At 43.4% G+C, this 25,610-nt stretch overlaps 1 protein-coding gene across 3 annotated transcripts in view; it reads right to left on the reverse strand.

Annotated features, from left to right (window-relative positions):
- LOC143525556 (NACHT, LRR and PYD domains-containing protein 3-like) overlaps window positions 1-25,610 on the reverse strand; it is a 106,216-nt gene that overhangs the window by 3,282 nt on the left and 77,324 nt on the right. Inside the window, exons 1-11 of one of the 3 annotated variants that reach the window (XM_077019666.1) lie at window positions 22,103-22,211; window positions 20,151-20,258; window positions 19,813-20,037; window positions 18,427-18,481; window positions 17,462-17,666; window positions 14,877-16,656; window positions 10,406-10,576; window positions 8,834-9,004; window positions 4,371-4,544; window positions 2,942-2,988; window positions 2,709-2,845 (exon numbers count right to left, since the gene is read on the reverse strand). In XM_077019666.1, the coding sequence (XP_076875781.1) occupies window positions 2,709-2,845; window positions 2,942-2,988; window positions 4,371-4,544; window positions 8,834-9,004; window positions 10,406-10,576; window positions 14,877-16,656; window positions 17,462-17,666; window positions 18,427-18,481; window positions 19,813-20,037; window positions 20,151-20,200 (3,015 nt within the window). In that variant the 5' untranslated portion in view covers window positions 20,201-20,258; window positions 22,103-22,211. Of the gene's footprint in view, window positions 1-1,556; window positions 2,846-2,941; window positions 2,989-4,370; window positions 4,545-8,833; window positions 9,005-10,405; window positions 10,577-14,876; window positions 16,657-17,461; window positions 17,667-18,426; window positions 18,482-19,463; window positions 19,551-19,812; window positions 20,038-20,150; window positions 20,259-22,102 lie in introns of those variants that run through there. The other 2 variants (XM_077019655.1, XM_077019696.1) reach the window with 2 other exon arrangements.

Below are 25,610 nucleotides of genomic sequence, written 5' to 3' on the forward strand. Positions count from 1 at the left end.
GAGTACACCCAGAGATCCACATCAATGGAACTGTGGTAGAAAGGGTCAGCAGCTTTAAGTTTCTGGGTGTTAACATCAGCGAGGACCTGACATGGACAGTGCACACCACACAGATACTGAAGAAGACCCACCAGCGCCTCTACTTCCTCAGAAGACTGAGGAGGTTTGGTCTGAACCCCAGCATCCTCAAGACCTTCTACACCTGCACTGTGGAAAGCATTCTGACTGGCAGCATTACCACCTGGTACGGGAACTGCACTGCTCTTGAGAGGAAATCTCTGCAGAGAGTAGTACGAACAGCACAGTCCATCACCGGGGTTCAGCTCCCTAACCTGCTGGACTTATACACCAGCCGCTGCCTGAGGAAGTCCAGAAGGATCATGAAGGACCCCTCCCATCCTAGCAGGACTCCTCCCATCCTAGCAGGACTCCTCCCATCCTAGCAGGACTCCTCCCATCCTAGCAGGACCCCTCCCATCCTAGCAGGACCCCTCCCATCCTAGCTGGACCCCTCCCATCCTAGCAGGACTCCTCCCATCCTAGCAGGACCCCTCCCATCCTAGCAGGACCCCTCCCATCCTAGCAGGACTCCTCCCATCCTAGCAGGACCCCTCCCATCCTAGCCACTGTATGTTCTCTCAGCTGCCGAGTGGTAGGAGGCTCAGAAGCTTTAAAGCCAGAACCAGTGGGCTCAGAGACAGCTTCTTCCCCCATGCCACCAGGCTCCTGAACAGCCAGTAATCTCGGCTCTGACCAACCCACACCCTCCATTACATGCATGAGCACCAAAGCACTTTATTTCACACTGCACCTCTGCACTGCTGGACTATTGGACTTAATAATACCAACCCGAGACAATACTCCACCCCTGCGCTCCCATACTCACTCCATACCTTGCTCTGACATCAATACAGCATCATACTCACTGGGATTACAAGCACCTCTTACAAGCTTTATATGTACATACACTAGTTTAAATTGTTTGTAATTTATACATCTTTTGTAATATTGTTGCTGCAAATTGTGGAACTTGCACACAAGTTTTTCACTCACCGGGGTACCTGTACTCTGGTGATGTGACAATAAATCTGATTTGATTTGATTTTGATTTGATTTTGATTTTTTTGATGTGGTGCGTGGAGCTCCAGTGAGTGGGTTCAGACTGAATGATGCTGTGCTGGAGGAGGCCAAGTACTTTTACAACTGTTTTCAGATTTTGCTTTGCAAGCACAAAGTGGTTCAAATGTTTATCAGTGTTCTTTAGCTTGACATTAATGTCCAAATGACGTTAAAATTCAAATAAAATGTCTGTGTGGTAGAGTTTTAGAAGTGAGCAAAAAACTGAAAAGTGCACTGAAAACAGAGAATCAAGCAAAAAACAAACGTGTGCTGAAAACAGTGAAGCAAACACAGTTAACTCTGTGATTCTTGTTTCTCTGCTCTCACTGTCACTGGTTTTACTCGGTTGTTTTGCTCAGTGTGTCTTACTTGCTCAACTGAACCTCATCTTTGCTCTCTTGTATTAAAGATAGTAATCTCACTCCATAGGACTGGAGTAAATTTCAGTCTTTCTCTTTAATGGACAGAATTAAGCAAGTGTACATCACACCAAAACATAAAACACTTTATATTAACCAGCAAAATCACACACAAAATCCTTTACTTTGCCCAGTTATGATACTGTATATCAGGGGTAATCAACTATATTGTTCCGCGGGCCAAATTTGGGGGGGGGGGGTGGGGGGGGGGGTGGCGAACGTAACACTCGTGACGGAGTGTTTTTCCAATTGCGCTGAAATATATGCTCCGGTTTAAAATTAATTCTCCCGTCAAAATTAAGAAATATTTTTAACAATTTATTCTGGGTCCGGATGGGATGGCATTTGGGTTCGTATCCAGTTTATCAGGAATGAGATTGGGTCCGGACAGGACTGCGTTCGGGTCCGGATCCGGACCGCGGTCTGCCTGTTAGTGACCTCTGCTGTATATCAATATGTGGTTGTATGCTACCATTTACTGGACACATACCGGAACTGCAGGGAAATTTCTGCATAAATGGAGAATACTGGATAAAACAGTAAAATGTAGAAGCAGGTTCTACACTGCACGGTTAACTACTTTGTATGTAATCACAGGACTTTATTTACCTCTAAAGCTAGAAATGCAGAGAAGACAAATTGTTGAGGCAAGAAAAAGGTGAGTGAGAGAGAGAGAGAGAGAGAGAGAGAGAGAGAGGTTTTGTTCTACAGTTGTGTGTGTAGAGGAGTGTGTGTTTCCATGGAGACTCAGGTGTTGCTCTAGTACACAGGAGGTTATTCTAGCTCACACACACACACTGAGTAGTCAGAACGCCAAACCCTAAACCCTGCATAGAGGGGCTCAGTGAATGTGGAGTTGAATGTGTGTAAGTGTGTGTGTGTGTGAGAGGAGGTACTGTAGAAGGACAGAGTGCCGGCTGGCCAGTCCAGATACACTCCTACTCTGTTGGAGCTGGAGGGGGCAGAGATGTCAGTGCGGTTCTTATTGTGATAGACAGAGTAACTGTTATTAGAACAGAGCAGCATCCAGGACTTTTTATTGTATCCAAACACACAGTCATCACTGCGTCCTTTCCTGCTGATTCCTTTATATGTCACTGCTATACCAGCAGCTCCACTCAACTCAACCTCCCAGTAACAGCGTCCAGTCAGACTCTCTCTACACATCACCTGCTTCCAGCCATTAAATCTCTCTGGATGATCAGGATACTTCTGCTGCTTTTCCACACACGTCACCTTTCTGTTCCCCTCAGACAGAGAGAGACATGTGTGTGCTGTGTTTTGGTCCAGTGTGAGCTCACACGCATCTGCACACAAGAAGGGACATTAGAGGAGCCCACACAAATACTCTGTGTGTGTATATGTGTGTGTGCGTGCGCATTAACTACATAACTGCTGCTTACATTTTCTTAGTCCTGGTTTGAGTCTGATCTTCCCTGCATGATCCACCCTAAAACACACACGCACGCACGCACGCACGCACACACACACACACACACACACACACACACACACACACACACAACTATATAATTTGCAAATTTCCTCATTGCGGGATCAATTAAGGATTATCTTATCTTATAACAGGACTGTCTCTCTCTCTCTCACACACACACACACAACCACCTACATAGCAGGCCTGTCTTTCACACACACACACACACACACACACACACACACACACACACACAGATAACAGGACTATCTGTCTGTAGATAACAAGACTGTCTCACAGACACACAAGCACCTAGAAAAAAGTCTCTCTCTCTCACACATGCATCTAGATAACAGCACTGCCTCTCACACACACATGCGTCTTGATAACTGGACTGTCTGTCCCTCACACACACACACACACACACACACACACACACACACACACACACACACACACCTCTATAGGGTCTAGACTTCACCGATTACAGTCAAAACCTTAAAAGAATATTCCAGGATCAATAATTAACTATACTGATAGACTACTGATAAAAGTAGGTGTGTCTGGGGCGCAGCTCTCTGTCCTGCAGCAAACTTTAAGGCAACCAATTAAAGAGCTTCTCCAGATCACATGCTTGCCTGTGACGCTGGCATGCTGGAGGAAGGAGGAGACACGACGAGCGTCTTGCGATGAACATACAACGTTTATTAGACACAGACACGCAAAGCCCAGCACAGACGGTGCAAGCACGCAAACGCGGAGGCTTGCACAGGCATGAACTTTAGACAAAGACGAGCACAAGACACTGCGCGAACGCACATTAAATAGGTGAATTATACAGACCCACGTGACCTCGAGACAAGGCACAGGTGATACCACAAACACTCTCACAGACGACCCACACCCACGGAAGTACAAACATGGACATAACGACACGCAGACAATGTAGCGGCACGCCCACAGGGAAGGGTCCGGAGCTGTAACCGTGACATTGCCAAAAGTTTAAAGACCTACATAGACACCCATTAGTCCAGCGCCCCACACACAGGAAGTATACGGTACACATGTAATGTCACAGAAATTCAGCTGAATTAATTCTTGATCTTTATATAATGAATGATAATTGTCAGTATTACTAGTTTCATAATACTTTTGCAATATATAATTTACATAAGTTCATATGTCTAAGTAGCATTTTTTCTCTGGATAATTTGATGAGGGTGGCACCCCAGCGCCCCCTACTGACGAGCTGCCACTGGTGTCATGTATGATACTGTATGCATTTTAGGAATAAGACCATGTGTGTGTCATGTGTGCTGTTTCTATGTATGACACTGTTCTTCTCACATTTGGAGTGTGTGTTCACACACAGGGTGTTTAAGGGGATTCCTACATACCTGAGTGTGTCCAGTCTGCAGTGGGGATCCTCCAGTCTAGCAGAGAGCAGCTTCACTCCTGAGTCTCCTGGGTGGTTGTAAGTCAGATCCAGTTCTATCAGGTGTGAGGGGTTTGAACTCAGAGCTGAAGCCAGAGAAGAACAGCCTTCCTCTGTGACCAAACAACCAGACAATCTGCAGAAAGGAGGGAAAAAGAGGGAGAAAGACAGTGCCCTCACTGCATTTGCAGAGCAGCCAGTATGGGGCGCTAGAGAGGCCAGTAACTGTAGTGAAGGCTTCACCCTGTGCTTTATAATAAACTACTGACATGGTGAGGTCTCATATCCATTCCTCAACTATGATCCTACACCACCAAACACCCTCCACAATATTAAACCTAATAATCCTAAACTGCTTAGTTCTGAACTTTGATATAATGTTGTCAAATATGTGTGCACAAGCACAGAAAAGGTGGTTTTTTCATTACATGTCATTTTAATATTGGGGTATTTGTCATATGTGTAAATGAAATTAAAATATATTGCCACATTTTTTCACAGGACTGTGGATGTGGACGTCTGGATTTGGAACATTAATAAGACACTTGGGGCAGAGCTGTTTTACAAGCTGTGTGTTTCAGTCAGGTCTGTGTGGGAGTGTGTCTGTTCAGTGTTGTGTAGGAGTGTGTGTTTCCATAAACAGTGATGCCGGTAACGCGTTACTTAGTAACGCGTTAGTTACTTAGTAACGCGTTACTGTAGTCGGACTACTTTTTTCAGTAACGAGTAGTCTAACGCGACTACTATTTAAAAACTAGTAGTCAGATTAAAGTTACTTATCTAAAACATCGTGCGTTATTATTTCTGCATTTCGGGGGAACGTAGGTTATATTTATTAATTCTTATTTTTTGGCTACACGTTTCTTACACGGTACGTCATCTCTGCTCTGCGGCGCCAAAGTCAGATGTGAACAATATGGAAGGAGAGAGGTTCGCCTTTAGTAGCTGGAAATTACGGAGCCCGTAAGGTGACATTATATAAAAAATATAATAACGCGTGGCCACGACTTACTAACGCTTGGGAACGAGATCATTAACGCGTGGGAACGAGATACTAATGTCGCCTTTCACGCGCGGCAACAAAGTTAATTTTTTCACAGCAAGACAAGCAGATCCCAGGGTTGTTCGTGAACTGACTGCCAAGGAGGGGATGTGCACTAACTGACTGCCCAAGGAAGATAAACCTGGCTTTATATAAAGTAATACTTAATTATCTCGTTAGCACGCGTTAATTATCTCGTTCGCACGCATTAGTAAGTCGTGGCCACGCGTTATTATTTTTTTACATGATGTCACCTTACGGGCTCCGTAGGAAATACAGGCATTATTTTGATTTTATTTCGGCTAAGGATGACAACATTAAGGTCCGTTGTACACTCTGTGCTGGCGACAGAGTGCTGTCTACCTTCAAAAACACAACGTCAAATCTGAAAAAAACAGGGGGGGGGGTGGCGAACGTAAATTGTTACCGGGCGGGGTGTAAAATGGACACAAATTAAGTATTATATCGCGATCTATCGATCGCCGGTGATTGGCGCCAGAGTGAACTAGTAACTCATTGAATCATATATGTGTCACGGTGAGGCGGCCCCCTACCGGCCGCCTCTGTCCACAGCGGCTGTTGTTGTTGTTGTTTGGTGACGTCATGTGCGTCCCTCAGGTGGGCGGAGCCCGTGATCCGTTTCACCTGAGGGTCGTTTGTTTGCCTATATATGTCTTGTCTTTGTACCAGTTGACCGCTGGTCATTATATCCTTAATTTGGAGATAGTGCACGGGTTTTAGGTTTGCACACTTTCTATTAAACCATCATTTTTCCCTGAGACTTGGCGTGATCGCTTCCTTTTCGTTGCTCACCCCTGCCCGTCACAGAATGACCAGCCACCCTTCGGAAGCCGCCGAGTCTCTTTTTCTTTCTCCTTCGTTCGTGGTCATGTCTCGTGGTAAGTGTTTGTCTGCGTAGTGTTTTGTTTGAAGAGCTCCGCCGTGCTTTTGTGTTTTGTGTGTGTGTGTGTGTAGCACGGCGAGGACCAGGGCAGTCTGCCCTGAGAAAGCTCTTCGGGTCTGTTGTCAGTTTGTGTGAAGAGTTCCGCCGTGTTTTCGTGTTGTGTCCGTGGCACGGCGAAGACCAGGAATGTCTTCCTGGCGATAACTCTTCATGTTGTTGTGAATGTGTGTATGCGTGAACGGACGTGTCGATCGATATGCGCGCTCGTTGTGTTATATGTTACATGTTCTGTGTGTGACGCTGGTGCCGCTCCTCACCGTCGCCTCGCTCCCCGTGTTGTCTTGTGTTTCATGTGGGGAGCGACTGCGAACGTGAGCGGCGCGTCACTGTGTCTGTTTATGTAGAGCGCGCGTTTGTGGGTCCCGTCTGTTTGTGTGTACGCCGTTTTTTGTTTGCTTGTCTAGTCTTTGCGTGTGTGTTGTGTCCTAGCGTGTTGTCTAATGTTTGCGTGTAATTCCATGCATGCTCCTCCCCCTGAATGTGTGTTTGGGGGGGGACCGGCTGTGGTCCCGTGCCATGTGGTGTGGCATGGAGGGCGTCTCTCCCAAGGGAGGCCCTGAATAGGGTAAGGCGCGTTTGTGTTTGTATGTGTGTGTGTGTGTGTGTGTGTGTGTGTTCTTTGTGCAGGTGCTTCTCCTTGGCAGTGTTCCTGGACCTTGTGGGGGTCTCCACCTGGCAGGAGCCACCTTGTGTTGTGGGGTGACCGGAGCCCGGTCGTGAAGAGCCCCTCCCTAGAGGGCTGGGGCCCCCGGATGTTTGGGGACCATGGGGCTCCGGTCTGAAAAGCTCCTGCTGGGGATGGAGATCCTCCCTCCTGCCCGGGGTGACCAGGAGGCCCTTGGGGCTGCTCCCTAGCCCGCGTCGGGGGTGCTCTGGGCCTCGGTCTCTGGCGCTCCTGGGTTGGGTGGAGGAGTCCACCTTGAGATGAGAGGCCCCGGGAGGGGTTGGCTCCCCAGGAGGCTGGGGTGACCCCTAGCAGAAGGCAGGGGTCAGCTCTGGGAGGAGGTAGGTCCAGGAGGTGAAGTAGCTACGCCTTGGAGAGGTAGCCTGCACACCCACACACACTTGAGGGACGAGAGAGGAGCCGTAGCCCCTCGTCTTCACACCCGTGGGGCTTACCGGCTGAATGCCGGTTAGGGCGTGAGGGCCCTGTGACCGACTGGGGCGTGGTTTTGTGTTGTTAACGGCCCGGTCGGTCCAGGGTCCCGCCCGGGGAGGTGAGCTGTGTAATGTGTGTTTTTGTGTTTCAGCTCCCGGACTCAGGAGGTGTCCATGCCTGTCCCTGCCTTCCTGCCCCTTCGTGTTTTGTGTGCAGCCGCTGTGTGCCACACACCCAGTGGAGGGGAGTGCGGCTTGGTGGGGGGGTCTGTCACGGTGAGGCGGCCCCCTACCGGCCGCCTCTGTCCACAGCGGCTGTTGTTGTTGTTGTTTGGTGACGTCATGTGCGTCCCTCAGGTGGGCGGAGCCCGTGATCCGTTTCACCTGAGGGTCGTTTGTTTGCCTATATATGTCTTGTCTTTGTACCAGTTGACCGCTGGTCATTATATCCTTAATTTGGAGATAGTGCACGGGTTTTAGGTTTGCACACTTTCTATTAAACCATCATTTTTCCCTGAGACTTGGCGTGATCGCTTCCTTTTCGTTGCTCACCCCTGCCCGTCACAATATGTGGATCAGAGGTAAATAAACTAGATTTTTTTCCGTTGTGAGATATATCGGAAGTATGGCGTTTGAGCGTGTGAAGACAGTCAAATGTGTGTGTCTGTGAGAGTTGGCAACCCTGTAAGTGGGCGGAGTTGAACAGAAAGACTGTCTTATTTATTTTTTATTTAAAAAACATGTAAGCCTATTTCAAGAAAAAGTTTACAAATGCCAGTGTCATTTTTGATGTCCTGGTTAAAATACATGTCAATAAAGTGAGTATTGGCAGAACTGGTAGTCATTTTCATGTTATAGGGGCGGGGGATCAGCCTCTGCTGAAAGTAACTAAAAGTAATCTAACTTAGTTACTTTTAAAAGCAAGTAGTCAGTAACTTAACTGAGTTACTTTTTAAAGAAGTAGTCAGTAGTCAGTAGTCGGACTACTGTTTCAAAGTAACTATGGCAACACTGTCCATAAATACCCACATACATTTGGACAAGGACTCGGTCAGTAAAATGTAGTTAATCTATTTAATTTTAACAGGAAATATTTGGAATTAATAAAGAAAGAAAACCTCATAAAATAATAAAGTGTGAAACTGTCTTGCATTACATTGTGGTTGGATTTTTTATAGTGTACTCAAAGGAAGTTTATTATTTTTAAAAGGAAATTGACGTTTTAAAAGTACATAAATATTTCTCTTAAAATTTATTAAAACCCTGTAGTGTCACCACACTTTACTGTTTCCATTCCAGATTAAATTGACAGAAAACTCACCTGAGAATCTCCAGTTTACAGTTTGAACTCTTCAGTCCAGCACAGAGCTGCTCCACTCCTGAATCTTGTAGGTCACTATTATTAATCTCCAGCTCTTTCAGTGAGGTTTCTGTTTGTAGAACTGATGTGAGAGATTTGCAAGACTCCTCAGTGAGACCACAGAGAGACAGTCTGTAAAGGAGTAAATACAGTACAAAATACAGATCAATCAGATGATGCTGGATTACAGAATCTGAACTGCTGATTAAATTATCCTCTGTATCCGTCATGCAGCTCAACCCTGGAGACTGCAACTCCCAGAATGCCCCATGTCATCTGACCCGTTCCTCCTCCCCTCAGTACTAGTTAACACCTGGTTCTCATCATAGGCTATTATATATATCAGGACATTCACTAAACTCTTTGTGAAGTATTGCAGACATTTTGAAAGCATACCAAGAGTTTTTCCTGTATTCTATTCTCTTTGTGGTTCAACCCAGTTTGTCTAATTCACTGCTCTCCTGGATTCTCCCTTTTTGTACCTCTGCCTGGTTTTTCTTGTTTTTGTGTATACCTGACCTGGACTGCTTTTTTGACATTGCCTTTGGATTACGTCTGGATCTCTCTGCCCAGTTGTTTCCTCCATTTACTTCAATAAACAAAGTCTGTTTAAGTCTGTGTGCGTTTGTGACTAATATGTACCCTGCATCACAGTATCTTGTAAAATAGGATGAAATTATTTGCATTAACAGATTAAAAAAGTATCAAAGCAGAGGCCAGTAACTGTAGTGAAGGCTTCACCCTGTGCTTTATAATGAACTACTGAAAATGTGAGGTCTCATATCCATTCCTCACATATGACCCTACACCACCAAATACCCTCCACAATATTAAACCTAATAATCGCAACCTGTTTAGCTCTGAACTTTGATATAATGTACTCAAATGTATGTGCACAAGCACTGAAAGGTGGATTTTTTATGATGTCATTTTAATATTGGGAATTTGTCATATGTGTAAATGAAATTAAAAGATATTGCCACACTTTCTTTCACAGTAGTGTGGGTGTCTGGAGTTGGAACATCAATAACACACTTGGGACAGAGCTGTTTTACAACCTGTGTGTTTGTCGCTTCTCTGTAGGTGTGTGTGTGTGTGTGTGTTCAGCTCTGTGTAGGAGTATGAACGTTTCCATAAATACCCACATACATTTGAAAAAGGGCTCATCTGAGTCTCTTTAGAGTGTTACATTTCTATTCTAGGTGATTCTGGAAATCTACTTATGCATCACACATTTTTCTTTCTCTCCGCAATGTGGTCAGTTAATGAAATGTAGTTCATGTAGTTAATTTTAACAGAAAATATTTGGAATTAATAAAGAAAGAAAACCTCATAAAATAATAAAGAATGAAATTGTGTTGCATTGCCTTGTGGTAGATTTTTTTATACTGTACTCAAAGGAGATTTATTATATTAAAAAAGGAAATTGACATTTTACAAGTACATAAATATTTATCTTAATATTTATTAAAACTCTGTAATGACACCACACTTCACTGTTTCCATTCCAGATTAAATTGACAGAAAACTCACTTGAGAATCTCCAGTTTACAGTTTGAACTCTTCAGTCCAGCACAGAGCTGCTCCACTGCTGAATCTTTTAGGTCATTATTATTAATCTCCAGCTCTTTCAGTGAGTTTTCCGTTTGTAGAACTGATGTGAGAGATTTGCAAGACTCCTCAGTGAGACTACAGTCAGACAGTCTGTAAAGGAGTAAATACAGTACAAAATACAGATCAATCAGATGATGCTGGATTACAGAATCTGAACTGCTGATTAAATTATCCTCTGTATCTGTCATGCAGCTCAACCCTGGAGACTGCAACTCCCAGAATGCCCCACGTCGTCTGACCCGTTCCTCCTCCCCTCTGTACTAATTCGCACCTGGTTCTCATCATAGGCTACTATATATATCAGGACACTCACTAAACTCTTTGTGAAGTATTGCCGACATTTTGAAAGCATACCAAGAGTTTTTCCTACATTTTATTCTCTTCGTGGTTCGACCCAGTTTGTCTAGTTCACTGCTCTCCTGGATTCTCCCTTTTTGTACCTCTGACATTTTTTTTTCTTTTTGTGTATTCCTGACCTGTAGATTCTTTTTCTACTGCTTTTTTGACATTGACTTTGGATTACATCTGGATCTCTCTGCCCAGTTGTTTCCTCCATTTACTTCAATAAACAAAGTGTGTGTAACTCTGTGTGTGTCTGCAATTATATGTAGGCTCTATTTAGGAGTGTGTGTGTGTGTTCATGGTTGGTTAACCCCCATTGGTTAACCAGGTTTTTGTGACTGCTGTCCCTTTGAGATGCTGGGGGGGATATAAAAAGAAGTTTGTGGGTGCAGGGTCTCTTCTTTCATTTGCGCTCTTCTTTTCATCTGCGCTCTTGCTCTTCTTTTCTCTTGGCTTCCTTTGGGGTCCTTCTCCGTGAGGCAGCCTGCACCGGTTGGTATCTCTGTTTCCATTAGGTATTGTTGTTACTTTAATCTAGTATGGTTATGTTATTGTTTTATATTTTGTTGGTTATTGAATAAATCTGGTTAATTGTGTAGCCACGGTCTTCCTTGATTATAGCTGTACTGGGCCAGATGAGCTCATTATTAGTATCAGTTAAAAGGTAAATCAATGCTAATACCAATTCCCTCTAAAGTATCCCATCTGCTACGCATGTTTATGATAAACCTCTGACAAAGCAGGCTATTGTTTATAGCAAGGTACTTTATAAAGTTGGTTAGGTATATTCTATAACCTGCACTGATCTATTTGAGAAGTGAGTTCTTTTAGATTCTTATCAACTATAATTTGGAGTCAGATATTTTATAAGTTTTATGCACGTCAATCCTTCTTCTGCACCTATTTCCGTCCTTGGTTGTAGGCAAGCAGGTAGGTTAGTTAAATCTCATAACTAAAACCCCTCCACACACACCCCCTTATATACACCCTCATTACCCAGCAGGCATTTCAACGTTGAATCGACGTTGAATCAACGTCGAATGTGATGGTTGAAACAACGTTGGATTATGTGTCGATTTTAAAAGGTGAATCATCGTTGATAAGCCAACGTCGTTTCAACGTCATACATTCAACCTTGAATAAACCATAAAATTCACGTTCATGATGTTCAAAATTGCATGGGAGAGAGGAAAAAAACAACTGTATGCCATAATGAAAAAAAGAACAATTTAATTTTTTTTTATTCTCTCTGTAAAATCATTCTCGGAGAACCACCACACAACCTCAGTCATGGCCTCTGGGAGTCTGGGAATCGAACCCACGACCCTCCGGTCTCAAGACCAGTTCCCTAACTGCCAGGCCACAACTGCCTTGCCCTAAACCTGTTGATTTGTCATTGCGAAGTTTTGTTTCTGCCTCAAAACATTTCAAATTGCTTGATGTTGTCTTCCTGGTTAATACCTGCCTGTTTTTGACGACGTTTTTGGACGAATTAATAAATAAATAAAAATTATATTATTATTATTATTATTATTATTACTACTACTACTAATAATAATAATTAATACCTCTTTCAAAACCCTCAGCCAATGCCAAAGAGTTGTTTGTACTTTCTTATTGTATGTGTTTTTTGAACTTGAAATGGTAATACAAAGGAAGGTTGAAGATATTACGTTGATTCACCGTTAATAGTTCAACGTTTGCGCAACCATTTAACATTAAACGTTGATTCAACGTTGTTTCAATGTTGAAACAACAACGGACAGTATTTCAACTATATTTCAACCACATTTCAACGTTGAAGGTCGGTCGTGTGCCAGCTGGGTATGTATACACCTACACACAACCATATACACATACATAACACACACACACACACACACACACACACACACACACACACACACACACACACACACACGCACATGTACATCCACACAAACATACACTCCCACACACATTCAACCACACCCATATACACTCTTACGGACATGTATACACCCACAAATGTACTTACATTCACCCCAATATATACACACACCCATATACACTCTTACGGACACGTATACACCCACAAATGTACGTACACATTCATCCCAATATATACACACACACACACCCATATATACCCCCCCCCTCCCAACACGTACACATTCACCCATCTATACAAAAAGAGACAAGGACAAAGACACATTCATCCAAACTAACACACCCTCCGTGGCGGGGGCAAATGGCTGGACCAGCAAGGATCGGCAGCAGCTCCAGGACGCCACCAGTCCAGCCCCGCGCTAGCGACCCATCCCTGTCCCGGCAGGGAGCAGGAAACGGGTGAAGGAAGGCCTTCCCACCCCTCCACCCCCAGTGCTGTGTAGTGTGTAGGTGTTGGTGTATATGCATGTATGGTAGTGTGTGATACTATGGTGTAGTTAAAATTGAGGGGACAGGTGCTGGTACAAATGTGGGCAAAGCCCCGGGCCACTGGTCAGTGTTTGTACACACCGTCCCCTCAAAAGCCCTCAATGTGTAAAGTGCAGTAAAAACTGAGGGACAGACAGTGGTGAGGAGACGGGTGAGGTCATGACAGCAGGCCCACCTCATTGATTTCTGGGTAACATGCCTGCCCCCCAGGATCCTAAATGTATGAGTACTGTGTATGTGTGTGTTTGTATGTGTGGGGGGTGTGGGGGTGGGGAGCGTAGATCCAGAGGAAATGGTCCTCTGGAAGAGGAGAGCCAACTAACTAGCTGGCTCATTAGGCACCGTGTTTCATCCCATATATACACCCACACACATTGATCCTATATATACACCCACATACATTCATCCCATATATACACCCACACACATTCATCCCATATATACACCCACACACATTGATCCTATATATACACCCACATACATTCATCCCATATATACACCCACACACATTCATCCCATATATACACCCACACACATTGATCCTATATATACACCCACATACATTGATCCCATATATACACCCACACACATTGATCCTATATATACACCCACACACATTCATCCCATATATACACCCACACACATTCATCCCATATATACACCCACACACATTCATCCCATATATACACCCACACACATTCATCCCATATATACACCCACACACATTCATCCCATATATACACCCACACACATTCATCCCATATATACACCCACACACATTCATCCCATATATACACCCACACACATTCATCCCATATGTACACCCACACACATTGATCCTATATATACACCCACACACATTGATCCCATATATACACCCACACAAATTCATCCTATATATACACCCACACACATTCATCCCATATATACACCCACACACATTCATCCCATATATACACCCACACACATTGATCCTATATATACACCCACACACATTCATCCCATATATACACCCACACACATTCATCCCATATATACACCCACACATTCATCCCATATATACACCCACACACATTTATGCCATATATACACCCACACACATTCATCCTATAATACACCCACACACATTCATCCCATATATACATCTCCACACACATTCATGCCATATATACACCCACACATTCATCCCATATGTACACCCACACACATACACACCCACACAACTTCATCCCATATGCACAACACACTCATGTATGCACCCACAATCATACCAATCACACAATAATCAAATGACAACACACATCAACAGGATTGAAGATAAGCCTGTCTGAGTCTGAAACCCAGCGCCCCCAGCCCACTCCAGATACCCCCAACAGCCACCGCCCCACCCCCACCACCCAGACACCTCAGAGCCCCAAGGCCCAGACCCGATGCCCCGACAGAAGGCAGACCGACCTACCCCACCCAGCGGCGTGCCCGCAGTGGCGAAGGTCACCCCCACGTGGGCAGGGCCCCAGGCCCCGTGTCCCGCCACCTCGCTGAGGGCCAGCACCAACCCCCCCGATAGACCTTCTGATTCAGGAGCATCCAGTGCTATGTCCACTGTGAATCTCTGAATGAAAATACTCACATGACTTTTCTGGATGCTTTGACCACTGGCAGCAGTCTCAGTAGACATTCCTCTGATGGGTCATATTTCCTTAGGTCAAATTCATCCAGCTCCTCTTCTGAGTTCAGCAACACAAACACCACAGCTGACCACTGAGCAGGAGAGAGCCTGGCTCCACGCAGACGAGTGTCACCTCCTCTGCTCAGGTATATTTGGACTTCCTGTACTAGAGAATGATCGTTCAGTTCATTCAGACAGTGGAACAGATTGATGGATTTCTCTGGAGAGGGATTCTCCCTGATCTTCTCCCTGATGTACTCAATGGTTTCCTCTTTGCTGTGACAGCTGCTTCCTGTCTGTGTCAGTAGTCCTCGTAAGAGAGTCTGATTGGACTCTAGTGAGAGACCCAGAAGGAAGCGGAGGAAAAGGTCCAGATGTCCATTCTGACTCTGTAAGGCCTTGTCCACTGCACTGTTGAGGAGGTCAGACAATGTGTTTTTGACCAATCCAGGTTGTTGCTGTTCCAGCACATTGGTGTAAGTAGAGATGAAGGTAATGAACACATATAAAGCAGCCAGAAACTCCTGAACACTCAGATGTACAAAGCTGAACACCTTCCCCAGCTGTAGACCAAACTCCTCTCTGAAGATCTGAGTGCACATTCCTGAATACACTGACATTTCTCTGACATCAATGCCACTGTTTCTGATGTCGTGCTCATAGAAGATCAGGTTGCCTTTTTCCAGCTGTTGGAAAGCCAGTTTTCCCAGTGCCAAAACATGTTTTCTAGATTGTTGAGGGTCAGTGTCACTTTTCTGATCATACTTTTGGTCCTTGTGTTTGATGTGAAAGATCAGGAAGTGTGTGTACATCTGAGTCAGAGTCTTGGGGATCTCTCCACTCTCTGCTTCACCCAACATCCTCTCTAGAACAGTGGCTGCAATCCAACAGAAGACTGGAATGTGGCACATGATGTAGAGACTTCTTGATGACTTCATGTGTGAGATGATTCTGTTGGCCAGACTCTGGTCTCTGATTCTCTTCCTGAAGTACTCCTCTTTCTGAGGATCACTGAACCCTCGTACCTCTGTTACCTGGTCAACACACTCAGGAGGGATCTGATTGGCTGCTGCTGGTCGAGAGGTTATCCAGAGGAGAGCAGAGGGAAGCAGATTCCCCTTGATGAGGTTTGTCAGCAGCACATCCACTGAGGTCGACTCTGTTACATCCCACACGCTGTCATTGTTCTGGAAATCTAGAGGAAGACGACACTCATCCAGACCATCAAAGATGAACAGAATTTTGTACTGTGTATAGTGAGTTGGTTTTAATTCATGTGTTTCTGGAAAAAAGCAATGAAGAAGCTGTACCAGACTGAACTTTTTCTCCTTCATCAAATTCAGCTCCCTAAAAGGAAGTGGAAATATGAAGAGAACATCCTGATTTACATTTCCTTCAGACCAGTCCAGTATGAACTTCTGCACTGAGACTGTTTTACCAATTCCAGCCACTCCTTTAGTCAGCACAGTTCTGATGACTTTGTCTTGTCCTGGTAAGGGTCTAAAGATGTCACTGCATTTGATGGGTGTCTCCTGAGTTGCTGGTCTCCTGGATGCTGTCTCAATCTGTCTCACCTCATGTTCATTATTCATCTCTCCACTCCCTCCCTCTGTGATGTAGAGCTCTGTGTAGATCTCATTCAGAAGTGTTGTGGATCCATGCTGTGAGATTCCTTCATTAATTTTCTGACATTTTTCCCTCAGTTTGGATTTGAGTTTTCTGTAGCAAGCAGTGGCCAGTTCTGATAAAGAGGAAGACAACAGCACACATGTTAATGTCTTTAGGATCAATCATAACAGACTCATCACAGGAAATACAAGAAAAGACATAATTATTACAGTCACCCAGGGGGCTGTGTATTCCTGTGGAGAGTACACTTCTCACAGTTGTGTGATTGGTTGTGTAATACTTGTGTTAAAATTGTAAAGTGACCTTGAGTATCTTGAATGGCGTATAAAAAAAGTACGTCTTGAAAGTGAGTATATAAATTGAACATTAATTCATCACTATGAATAGATTTTTAGTCCCCATAGATTGGCCATGATACATTCAGGAAATTGAAATACTGTAAGTGTTAAATTAGAGGTAGGTTAGAGTGTCTGGGTATGACATTGAGAACACATGCGTTGATGGAGGAAGCCATTACACCAGCTGAAGTTCCACCACACACACTGGTAACTGTCACCTGACTGAGGAGACCTACAACTAGCAGACTGGACATCTGAGAGACAATGGAGGGAAATAGAAAACACACCTGTGTATGACATCATGAGACAGTGACCTGTGGTCAAATCTGATTGGTCAAATCTCAGTTCTAAAGAATAACAATGTATCCTCAAAACTCCAACATTCTACAATCACATGACAACAGTGATAAATGTAGGAGAGTCTTGAGTCTGCACCTGAGCAGACTACACTGAAGGGAGGTCAACTGAGGACAGATCAACACTGATTTAATATCCTCATTGTGAACTGAGATTCACCAACAGTGTCCTCCCTCTGAAGTAATAAAGTGATGTTATGATGTCATGACCCAGAGCTCTTACTGGTCTCTAGTGTGTTAGCGAGGTCTGTCTGGTTCATGTTCCTCAGGACGTGCAGTGTGATCTTCATCGCCCCCTCTCTAACACTGCTCTGATCCTCCTCATCCTCCACCTGTCTCTCAGTGCATGCTGGGTAATCTGGACTCAGTAGATTCTTGAATCTCTTCAGCTCATTTTTCACCAGAGAGATGATTTTGTGCTCCAGCTCCTGAATAAACAGTATCAGTAAAACTACAGTGTTACAGACAGATGATTATAACACTGGATAATCCATTAAACATAAGAGAGGACTGAACTGAGAGGGACTGGGTGGTCCTGTGGACATTATGGTTTATTACCAAAGTTTAAGTACAAAAGTCTAATATATATAATATATTATATTATAATATAATAAATATAAAGTTTCAATTGTAGGTAGTTTTATAAAGTTTTATAAATGATCTGTGATGTAAACACTAATGATAAGACCCTTCTCCCACACACACAATAAACACAATCCACATACACATAATACAACCACTGAGCACAAGCAAGACAGAACATAATACAATATCTCCCAATACAAGAACCACCACAGAACAAGAGAATCAACAAAGATTAAATAGGACAGACTAACAAGAGAATCAACAGAGCTTAAATAGGACAGACTAACAAGAGAAGGGACAGAGATTAAATAGGACAGACTAACAAGAGAAGGGACAGAGATTAAATAGGACAGACTAACAAGAGAAGTCAACTGTGAAGAGGTGGGACTGATAATCTCAGGGTGGAGTTACTGAATGGAAGGAGGGACAGACAGACATGAAAAACACATGGGAAGTATAAACAGGGAAAGGCTGGGCGGGGCTAGAGGGACCAAACAGACAGATTGACAGGAGAGGGTGGAGCTCAGACTGACACCCTTCTACCATACAATCACACTGGGTGGGGCTAGACACACACACACAGACACATACACAGATACAGACCTTGAATACTGACTCCAGTTTGTCTTTAGAAATATTTACAGGTTTCTTTTGGGCACTGTGGTCAAACAGAACAACAACTTTAATGGAAAATCTACATTTTATAGACTTGATTCACTTGAATACATGTTACATTCAAGCTACTTATATTGTAGTTTACTCTTTTGACACTAGATGGCACCATTCATCATCCTCCTTCTACCCCGTTCATCGCTGATCAGTTTATGACCACAGCACCACTTATATATTCATATATATCAGAACACAAGACATTTAATAGAAATGTGTTTTTTCTGTGTAATAAATCATATACAGAAGGAGTTTGGGAGTTAGTTGGGAAACATTTTGGAACTCAGCCAAGAATATTAAAATGAATGAAACTATTAATAATGAAAACTCGAGGAGCTGCACAAAGCTCCATTGATAATGTACAGACTGGTGGAAAGACCTGGAGAATTTAGACATAACATGAACACAGTCAGATAATGAAAGGGCCTCTACATGCTGCTGGATGAACTGTGGATATAGGATGACACTGTAAAAGGCCTCATTTGATAAAGGTCCAGATCAGGGGATCTTTAAACAGATAGAACTTTTACATTTGGACCTCATACATATATAATGAATGTGTATATGAATATGAATGACTGGGGTGTGAAGTCATGATGATAATAATGGTGGTAGAATCTAAAGCAGATATGTAAATAGAGTAGGAGGGGCAATATGTATCTGATTAGAATATGTCACGGTAGGCCGGTCCGTCTCCTCAGGGGATCCACCCACTTCACATCACTCCACCTCCCGTTCACTCCATAGAACACAAGCCCTGCCTACTGATCAGTTCTCTTCATTCTCTTCAGAATATACCATAGGAGAATATACCTTAGCAAAAATACGTTTATTCAAGTTTACTTTTTTTTTAAACTAGAAATGTTCCAATTTAGTCCGAAAAAGTATTAAATTGGTATATGTATATATATATACACCATTTATTTATATATATCATTTATATATAATAAAATGAACTTTAAGTATACTACCTTTTTGCTAAGGGTAAACATTAGGGCTTCTCTGAGCCATGGAGACTTTCATGTAGGGGAGAGACTCAACTGTACACCAACGTTGATCTACAATAAAGTGGGACCTGTTATTCTCATCAAGTGATCTTGGGGTCTGTCTTCTTTATTTTTTTTATTTCTCTGTTCCTTATTTGTTTAGTTCAGTGGTACTGGCTTTAATGTGGGACTAAGGAACCACAAATATTTACTCCCTCCACACATACGCAAGAACTGAGGAGTGAGAGAGAGAGGGAGAGGAAAATGTGGAGAATGAAGACTTTAAATACTTTTAGTCTGATTAAATAATCTGTGTGTGTAATGTGTCACTCACTGTGGGTCAGGGGTCACAGGTCCACTGCTGAAGGCAAGAGGCTGATGCATGGACCAGTCACTCTTCATAGACACACAGCTGGGTACTGGAGATGATTCACTCTTCATTAACACACAGCTGGGTACTGGAGATGATTCACTCTTCATAGACACACAGCTGGGTACTGGAGATGATTCACTCTTCATTAACACACAGCTGGGTACTGGAGACGCTGCTTTCTTCAAACTGATGAAGATGAGGAAAGTGTTGAGTAATTACATCCTTCACTACATCTCATTTATCCTGAATATTCCCTCTTCCTGTTTCCTCAGATTAAGTGCTGATGTAAAGCTCCTCACTTTGGGTCAGAGGTTCCTCCTCCACTGCTGGAGTTATGAGTCTCCATCATGGAGTTGTTCCTCTTCACACACACACAGCTGGACACTGGAGATGCTGCTCTCTGCTCCCTGTCAACAGTTCATCATAAAGAGGAGGAGCAGGACACTGAAACACTGATTATAATGAGCCTGATGTCACTGCAGTGTGACTCCACAACCAAACACAAGCCCAGTAACACTACAGGAAAAGGACATTTTAACAGATTTGTTCATTACGTTTTCCAGTTTCTGTAACTGTTGTATACAGTGTTGTATATGTACTTGAATGCTTACTTGACTGACATGTTACACTATCACCATCTCTTGTGTGATGGAAATGTAATGATTTCCCTTTATGCCAGACTTTCTTAATATATATTAAACACATTAGATGTATATGTTAGAGCTCTTTTGCATATATGTGTGTTAATCATGGCACTGAAGCCATCCTTGTGGCTTCAGTAGGCTCTGAACCTCTGACCCAAAGATGTGTTTGTGTTCTCTCTGGACGGCCTCGGCTCAGTCCTAATCTGATGTTTGTCTGGTGTTCCTAAACTGACCTCGCTGAAGGTGCCGGCCGGTCCCACCCCCAATCTCAACTTGGAAGGGGTTATCTTAATAGCCCCTTATCTTATCTTATCTTAATGCCTAATCTTAATTTGGAAGGGGCAACGGCGGCACTCAGTCCACCATGCCATCACGAGGATGCTGAGCGTGGATGGGGCATACGAGGGGAGAGGTCAATATACACCTGTCAAATCAGTGTTAATTATTTTATGTTTCATCCAATCACATTTAGTTAATCACCTCATGTTCACCTCGTGGACACTGTGTGTGCTTTTGATTAAAGTATAAAAGATGAGAGTTTGGAGAGGGGAATTAGCTCTCTTTTGCAGACGCCTTGTGCGTTTGTAACAGGGGTCTCTTGGAGAGGGGTCTCAGGGCTCTCTTTGCAAGCGCCTTGTGCGTCTGTAACAGGGGTCTCTGGAACTAATCCATACTTGCTTAATTAATCCATACTTTCTTAAATAAATCATTATACTTTATTATCTTACCCAACTGCTTCTGACTTTTATTGTGCTCACCATTTAAGGGTTTCAGAATTTCAACCACAATTGGTAACCGGTATCACTCTTTTTTAACTAATGTTCCACTTAGATGTTCCAGTTCAGAACGAATAAAGTGTGATTTAAAGCCCAAGACATTTCTTTCAACGGGACAAAATCTGTCTATTCAGTGACTGAGAAAAACATCAGCCAGGAAACGTTAGAGTCTTTACAGATTCAGCTAAAAAATCTTAAATTCTACATGTGTGACGACCGTCTAGTTAATTCCGTATAGAATTTAAATAAGACGCCATTTCCAGAGCGACAGAAGTTCAAACTTGACGAAAATACCAAGCTCGCTTTAGCATACATCAGTAATCCTTAGCCTATAGCACAATTACAGCTCCTCCGGTTTCATTAAATCTGTAGTGTAGACCTCATGGGTCACTTATGAGAGGACGTACTGAAATTATCCTGAAGATCTAGGGTGACCGTATTTTCATTTGGGAAAACCAGGACCCATTTTAGGATGGGCGTGGGGGGGTAGGGTATTGCGTCACACGCAGCGCCGTCCCCTTGTGCCTGTAAATTTAAATTTTAATGGTCCAATGAAGGTAATTAAAAAATTTCCTCACTTAAAAAAACCCGGGACGCCCGGGACAGGACGTGAAAAACGGACATGTCCCGGGAAATACGGAGGTTTGGTCACCCTATTTAACATCTACTCGCTTTAGAATCTGCTCTGTCGTCTGTTTTCAATTCGGCTATTTTGCCATCTTGCAGTAAGACTCACAGACCTTTTCGTACATATTCAGACTGGCTTACGCCCCTTTATCGTTAGAACAATAATGTAACATTTATAACATTTCTCAGTGTTAATAAACTCACCGTCGTATGTCAGTCGTGCGTTCATAAGGTGTTTCTTCTTGTTTACTGTCGGTTTAGTCTTGTCCCAACTGGCCTCACCCATCTCACCTTTACCTGTTTTACCTGTTTGTAGTGTTTTGTGGGTTGGAAGCCTAAATTGTGTAAAAATAAAGAAATAAATACTTAGAATTGTTTAAACTATGGGCACTGTTTAAGTGCAGAGATTGCACCTGCAAACGATTGTAGATTGATTAGGGCAACCAGTTAAAATGAGGGGTAATGTTAAAGGAGACAGGCTTGTTTGGGTTGTGAGAACTGTGGCGAGTTGAGAGCGGTACTTAGATTGGTGCGGGAGGGAGTCGTTTGCTGTGGCTAGAGCAGCCGACGATGAAGATAGTTAGCAGCCAATTTATTTGTTCCTGTGTCAGGAGGGGAGGAACGATTGCCTCCTGTAGAAAGGTAGTTGGGCGAGTAGTGCAGGGTTTACCCGTGCCGCTGTGGAACGTAGTGCTGTGGTTGGGGAGTGCCGTGGGGACTGCTGGGCCACTGATTTTACATTCATGGTGATCGCCTGACCTTGCCTAATTGTGTGTGATAATAAATAGTCATCTTGTAGAAAATACTCCGTTGGTGTGTGTGGTTGCATTTAGCCTCTGCGCCGGACCGTCCGGCTTAACAAAGGTGGTGGCAGCATTTCCGCTACCCAATACGTTATAGCAAATATTACAGTATTTTATACTATTCTAAAAGTTTACAATTTAAGTTACCAAAAAATAGTTTTTACAATAACAGTCTCCTTGAGCCTTTCAACCTTTTGCCTCATTTCAGGCTTCAAACATAAAGATATAAAAACTTTATTTTGCAAGTCACTGTACACTTAGTTAAAATCAACCTACAAAATGGCAAAAATCTACCAACAAAACATTACTATAAAATAATTTGTTTTACCAGGGAGGTCCTTGAGAAACTTCTGTAAATTGAGATGTCGCTATAAATATTGCAAAATATTTCTGGCTGCTTATTTGTTCTCAGTATTATTTCATTTACAGAGAGAAGTCTAAAGGACACCAGGGTTGACAGAGCTGTGAGTGTTGGCAAAAAGATTGTGAGTGTCTTTTCTCACAGCTGGAAGAGGCAGCGATCACTTCAAGATGAACAGAGAGACATGGGCCACCTCAACACAAACTTGTAACAGAAACTCCCACAAGATGGGGATGTAAGCAGAAGATGATCCAGCGGCTACTGGAACAAGAAAAAACATCACTCAGGTCTTGGCTGCTGACAGGTCAACAAGGCACCTAGTCCTTATGTGGCAAGATATGGAGGTACTTGACTCTGTGAACAAGGCCCTTGGTCCTCTTCTAGAGTTTACAAATGCACTGTCTGCTGAGGACTATGTTACTGTCTCTTGTTTGAAGCCAGTGCTTCAGTTGTTTACCAGTGACATTCTACATTTACATTTACATTTATGGCATTTAGCAGACGCTCTTATCCAAAGCGACTTACAAAAGTCGCTCTACAAGTGAAAGACAACGACACAGACCTGACGAAGACTATAAAAAAAAATCTGTAACCCTTAAATGGTAAGCACAATCAAATTCAGAAACAGTTGGGCAAGATCTTCTTCTTCTTCTTTCGGCTATTACTGTTTAGGGGTCGCCACAGTGGATCAAACTCCTCCATCTGGCCCTGTCCTGAGTGTCCTCCACTGACACACCAGCCACTCTCATATCCTCTACCACTCCATCCATAAACCTCCTCTTAGGTCTACCTCTCCTCCTCTTGCCTGGAAGTTCCATCCTCAAGACCCTCCTACCAATATACCTCTCCTCCCTCTTCTGTACATGTCCAAACCCAGTTGGGTAAGATAATAAAGTAAAATAAATTTATTAAGCAAGTATGGATCAATCCAGAGGTCTCATTTTACAAACACTCAAGAGCGCCTGCAAACGAGACTTAATTCCCCTCTCTGAACTCTCATCTCTTATACTCTAGTTCATAAGCACACAAGGTGTTCACGAGGTGAACATGAGGTGATTAAAGCATATGATTGGATGAACATGACATAACTCACACATGATTTGACAAATGTATATTGGCCTCTCCCCTCATGCCCCATCCTCACACTCAGTACATGGTCCAGAAGAGATTGAGGTTATGAAAGCCAGAGCAGTTCAGGAGATGGAATCTTATCTGTCAGAGCAAAGTGGCACCTCTGACTTTGAAACACCTCAGCAAGCTTCAGCATCAGCAGAAGACACAGCAAGTGATGCAAAGAGACTAAAGAAGACTCTTGGAAGCTTTTTTCAAGAGGGCAGTCCCTGACAAGGGAGTACACACAATGTAAGCAGAGCTAAACAGCTACTTACAGTGTTCTCCAGCAGACAGTGAAGGCGATCCTCTTGCATGGTGGACGCTGCATGATATTAACTTTCCTCGGGTTAGTCATTTAGCAAGAAAATACCAGCTACCAGTGCAGCCTCTGAAAAGCTTTTTAGCACAGGAGGCAATATTGTAACATGCCAGCGGTCAGCACTGAAGGCTGCTACAGTGAACATTCTGGTCTTTTTAACAAAGAACTGAATTATTTCAGAAATCAGGGTGCCCATTTGCATATGTTTGTGGAAGAACGCTGGAGTGACCAGGTAATTCTTCATCTTCCACCTTTCTCTGATCCTTGGTCTTCAGTGGTGTCTGCATCAGTTGCTGGGACACAATGTCCTGCTCTTCTTTTATCTGTTGTTCTGTCTTGGTCAGTGTGTCCACTGCAAAGAAGACATGAGGATATAACGAGGATCCAGCAGTGTCACTAGCACCAAACATTTTCTCTCCTCCATCCCTGCAAACCTTTTCTGCAGCAGGTTTCCCTGAGTGTTTCCATCCTCCTCATGTTATGACCCTCTGCCTGAAGCTCCATCTTCAGCACAGCAATGCTTGGGATGACACTGGAGATGGAGCCTCTAAACTGTTGATCTCAAGAGGAACTTCCTCAACAGGTTCCAGCATGTCAATCAAACTGGAAATTATGTCCCATTGATCAGCAGTTGGTGTAGCAAATGTTCCCTAATCTCCAGCATAGATGTTCAGTGTTTCTGCTCCAGCATCTCTGCATCATGTGGTGCGTGGAGCTCCAGCGAGTGAGTTCAGAAGGAATGATGCTGTGCTGGAGGAGGCCAAGTTCTTTTACAACTGTTTTCAGATTCTGCTTTGCAAGCACAAAGTGGCTGAAATGTTTATCAATGTTCTTTAGCTTGGCATTAATGTCCAAATGACGTTAAAATAAAAATAAAAAATGTCTGTGTGGTAGTTTTAGAAGTGAGCAAAAAACTGAAAAGTGCACTGAAAACAGAGAATCAAGCAAAAAACAAACGTGTGCTGAAAACAGTGAAGCAAACGCACTTAACTGTGTGATTCTTGTTTCTCTGATCACACTGTCACTGGTTTTGCTCGGTTGTTTTGCTCAGTGTGTCTTACTTGTTCAATTGAACCTCATCTTTGCTCTCTTGTATTAAAGACAGTAATCTCACTC

The sequence above is a fragment of the Brachyhypopomus gauderio genome, chromosome 1, assembly GCF_052324685.1.
Source record: "Brachyhypopomus gauderio isolate BG-103 chromosome 1, BGAUD_0.2, whole genome shotgun sequence".
In the NCBI taxonomy this organism is placed as follows: domain Eukaryota; kingdom Metazoa; phylum Chordata; class Actinopteri; order Gymnotiformes; family Hypopomidae; genus Brachyhypopomus; species Brachyhypopomus gauderio.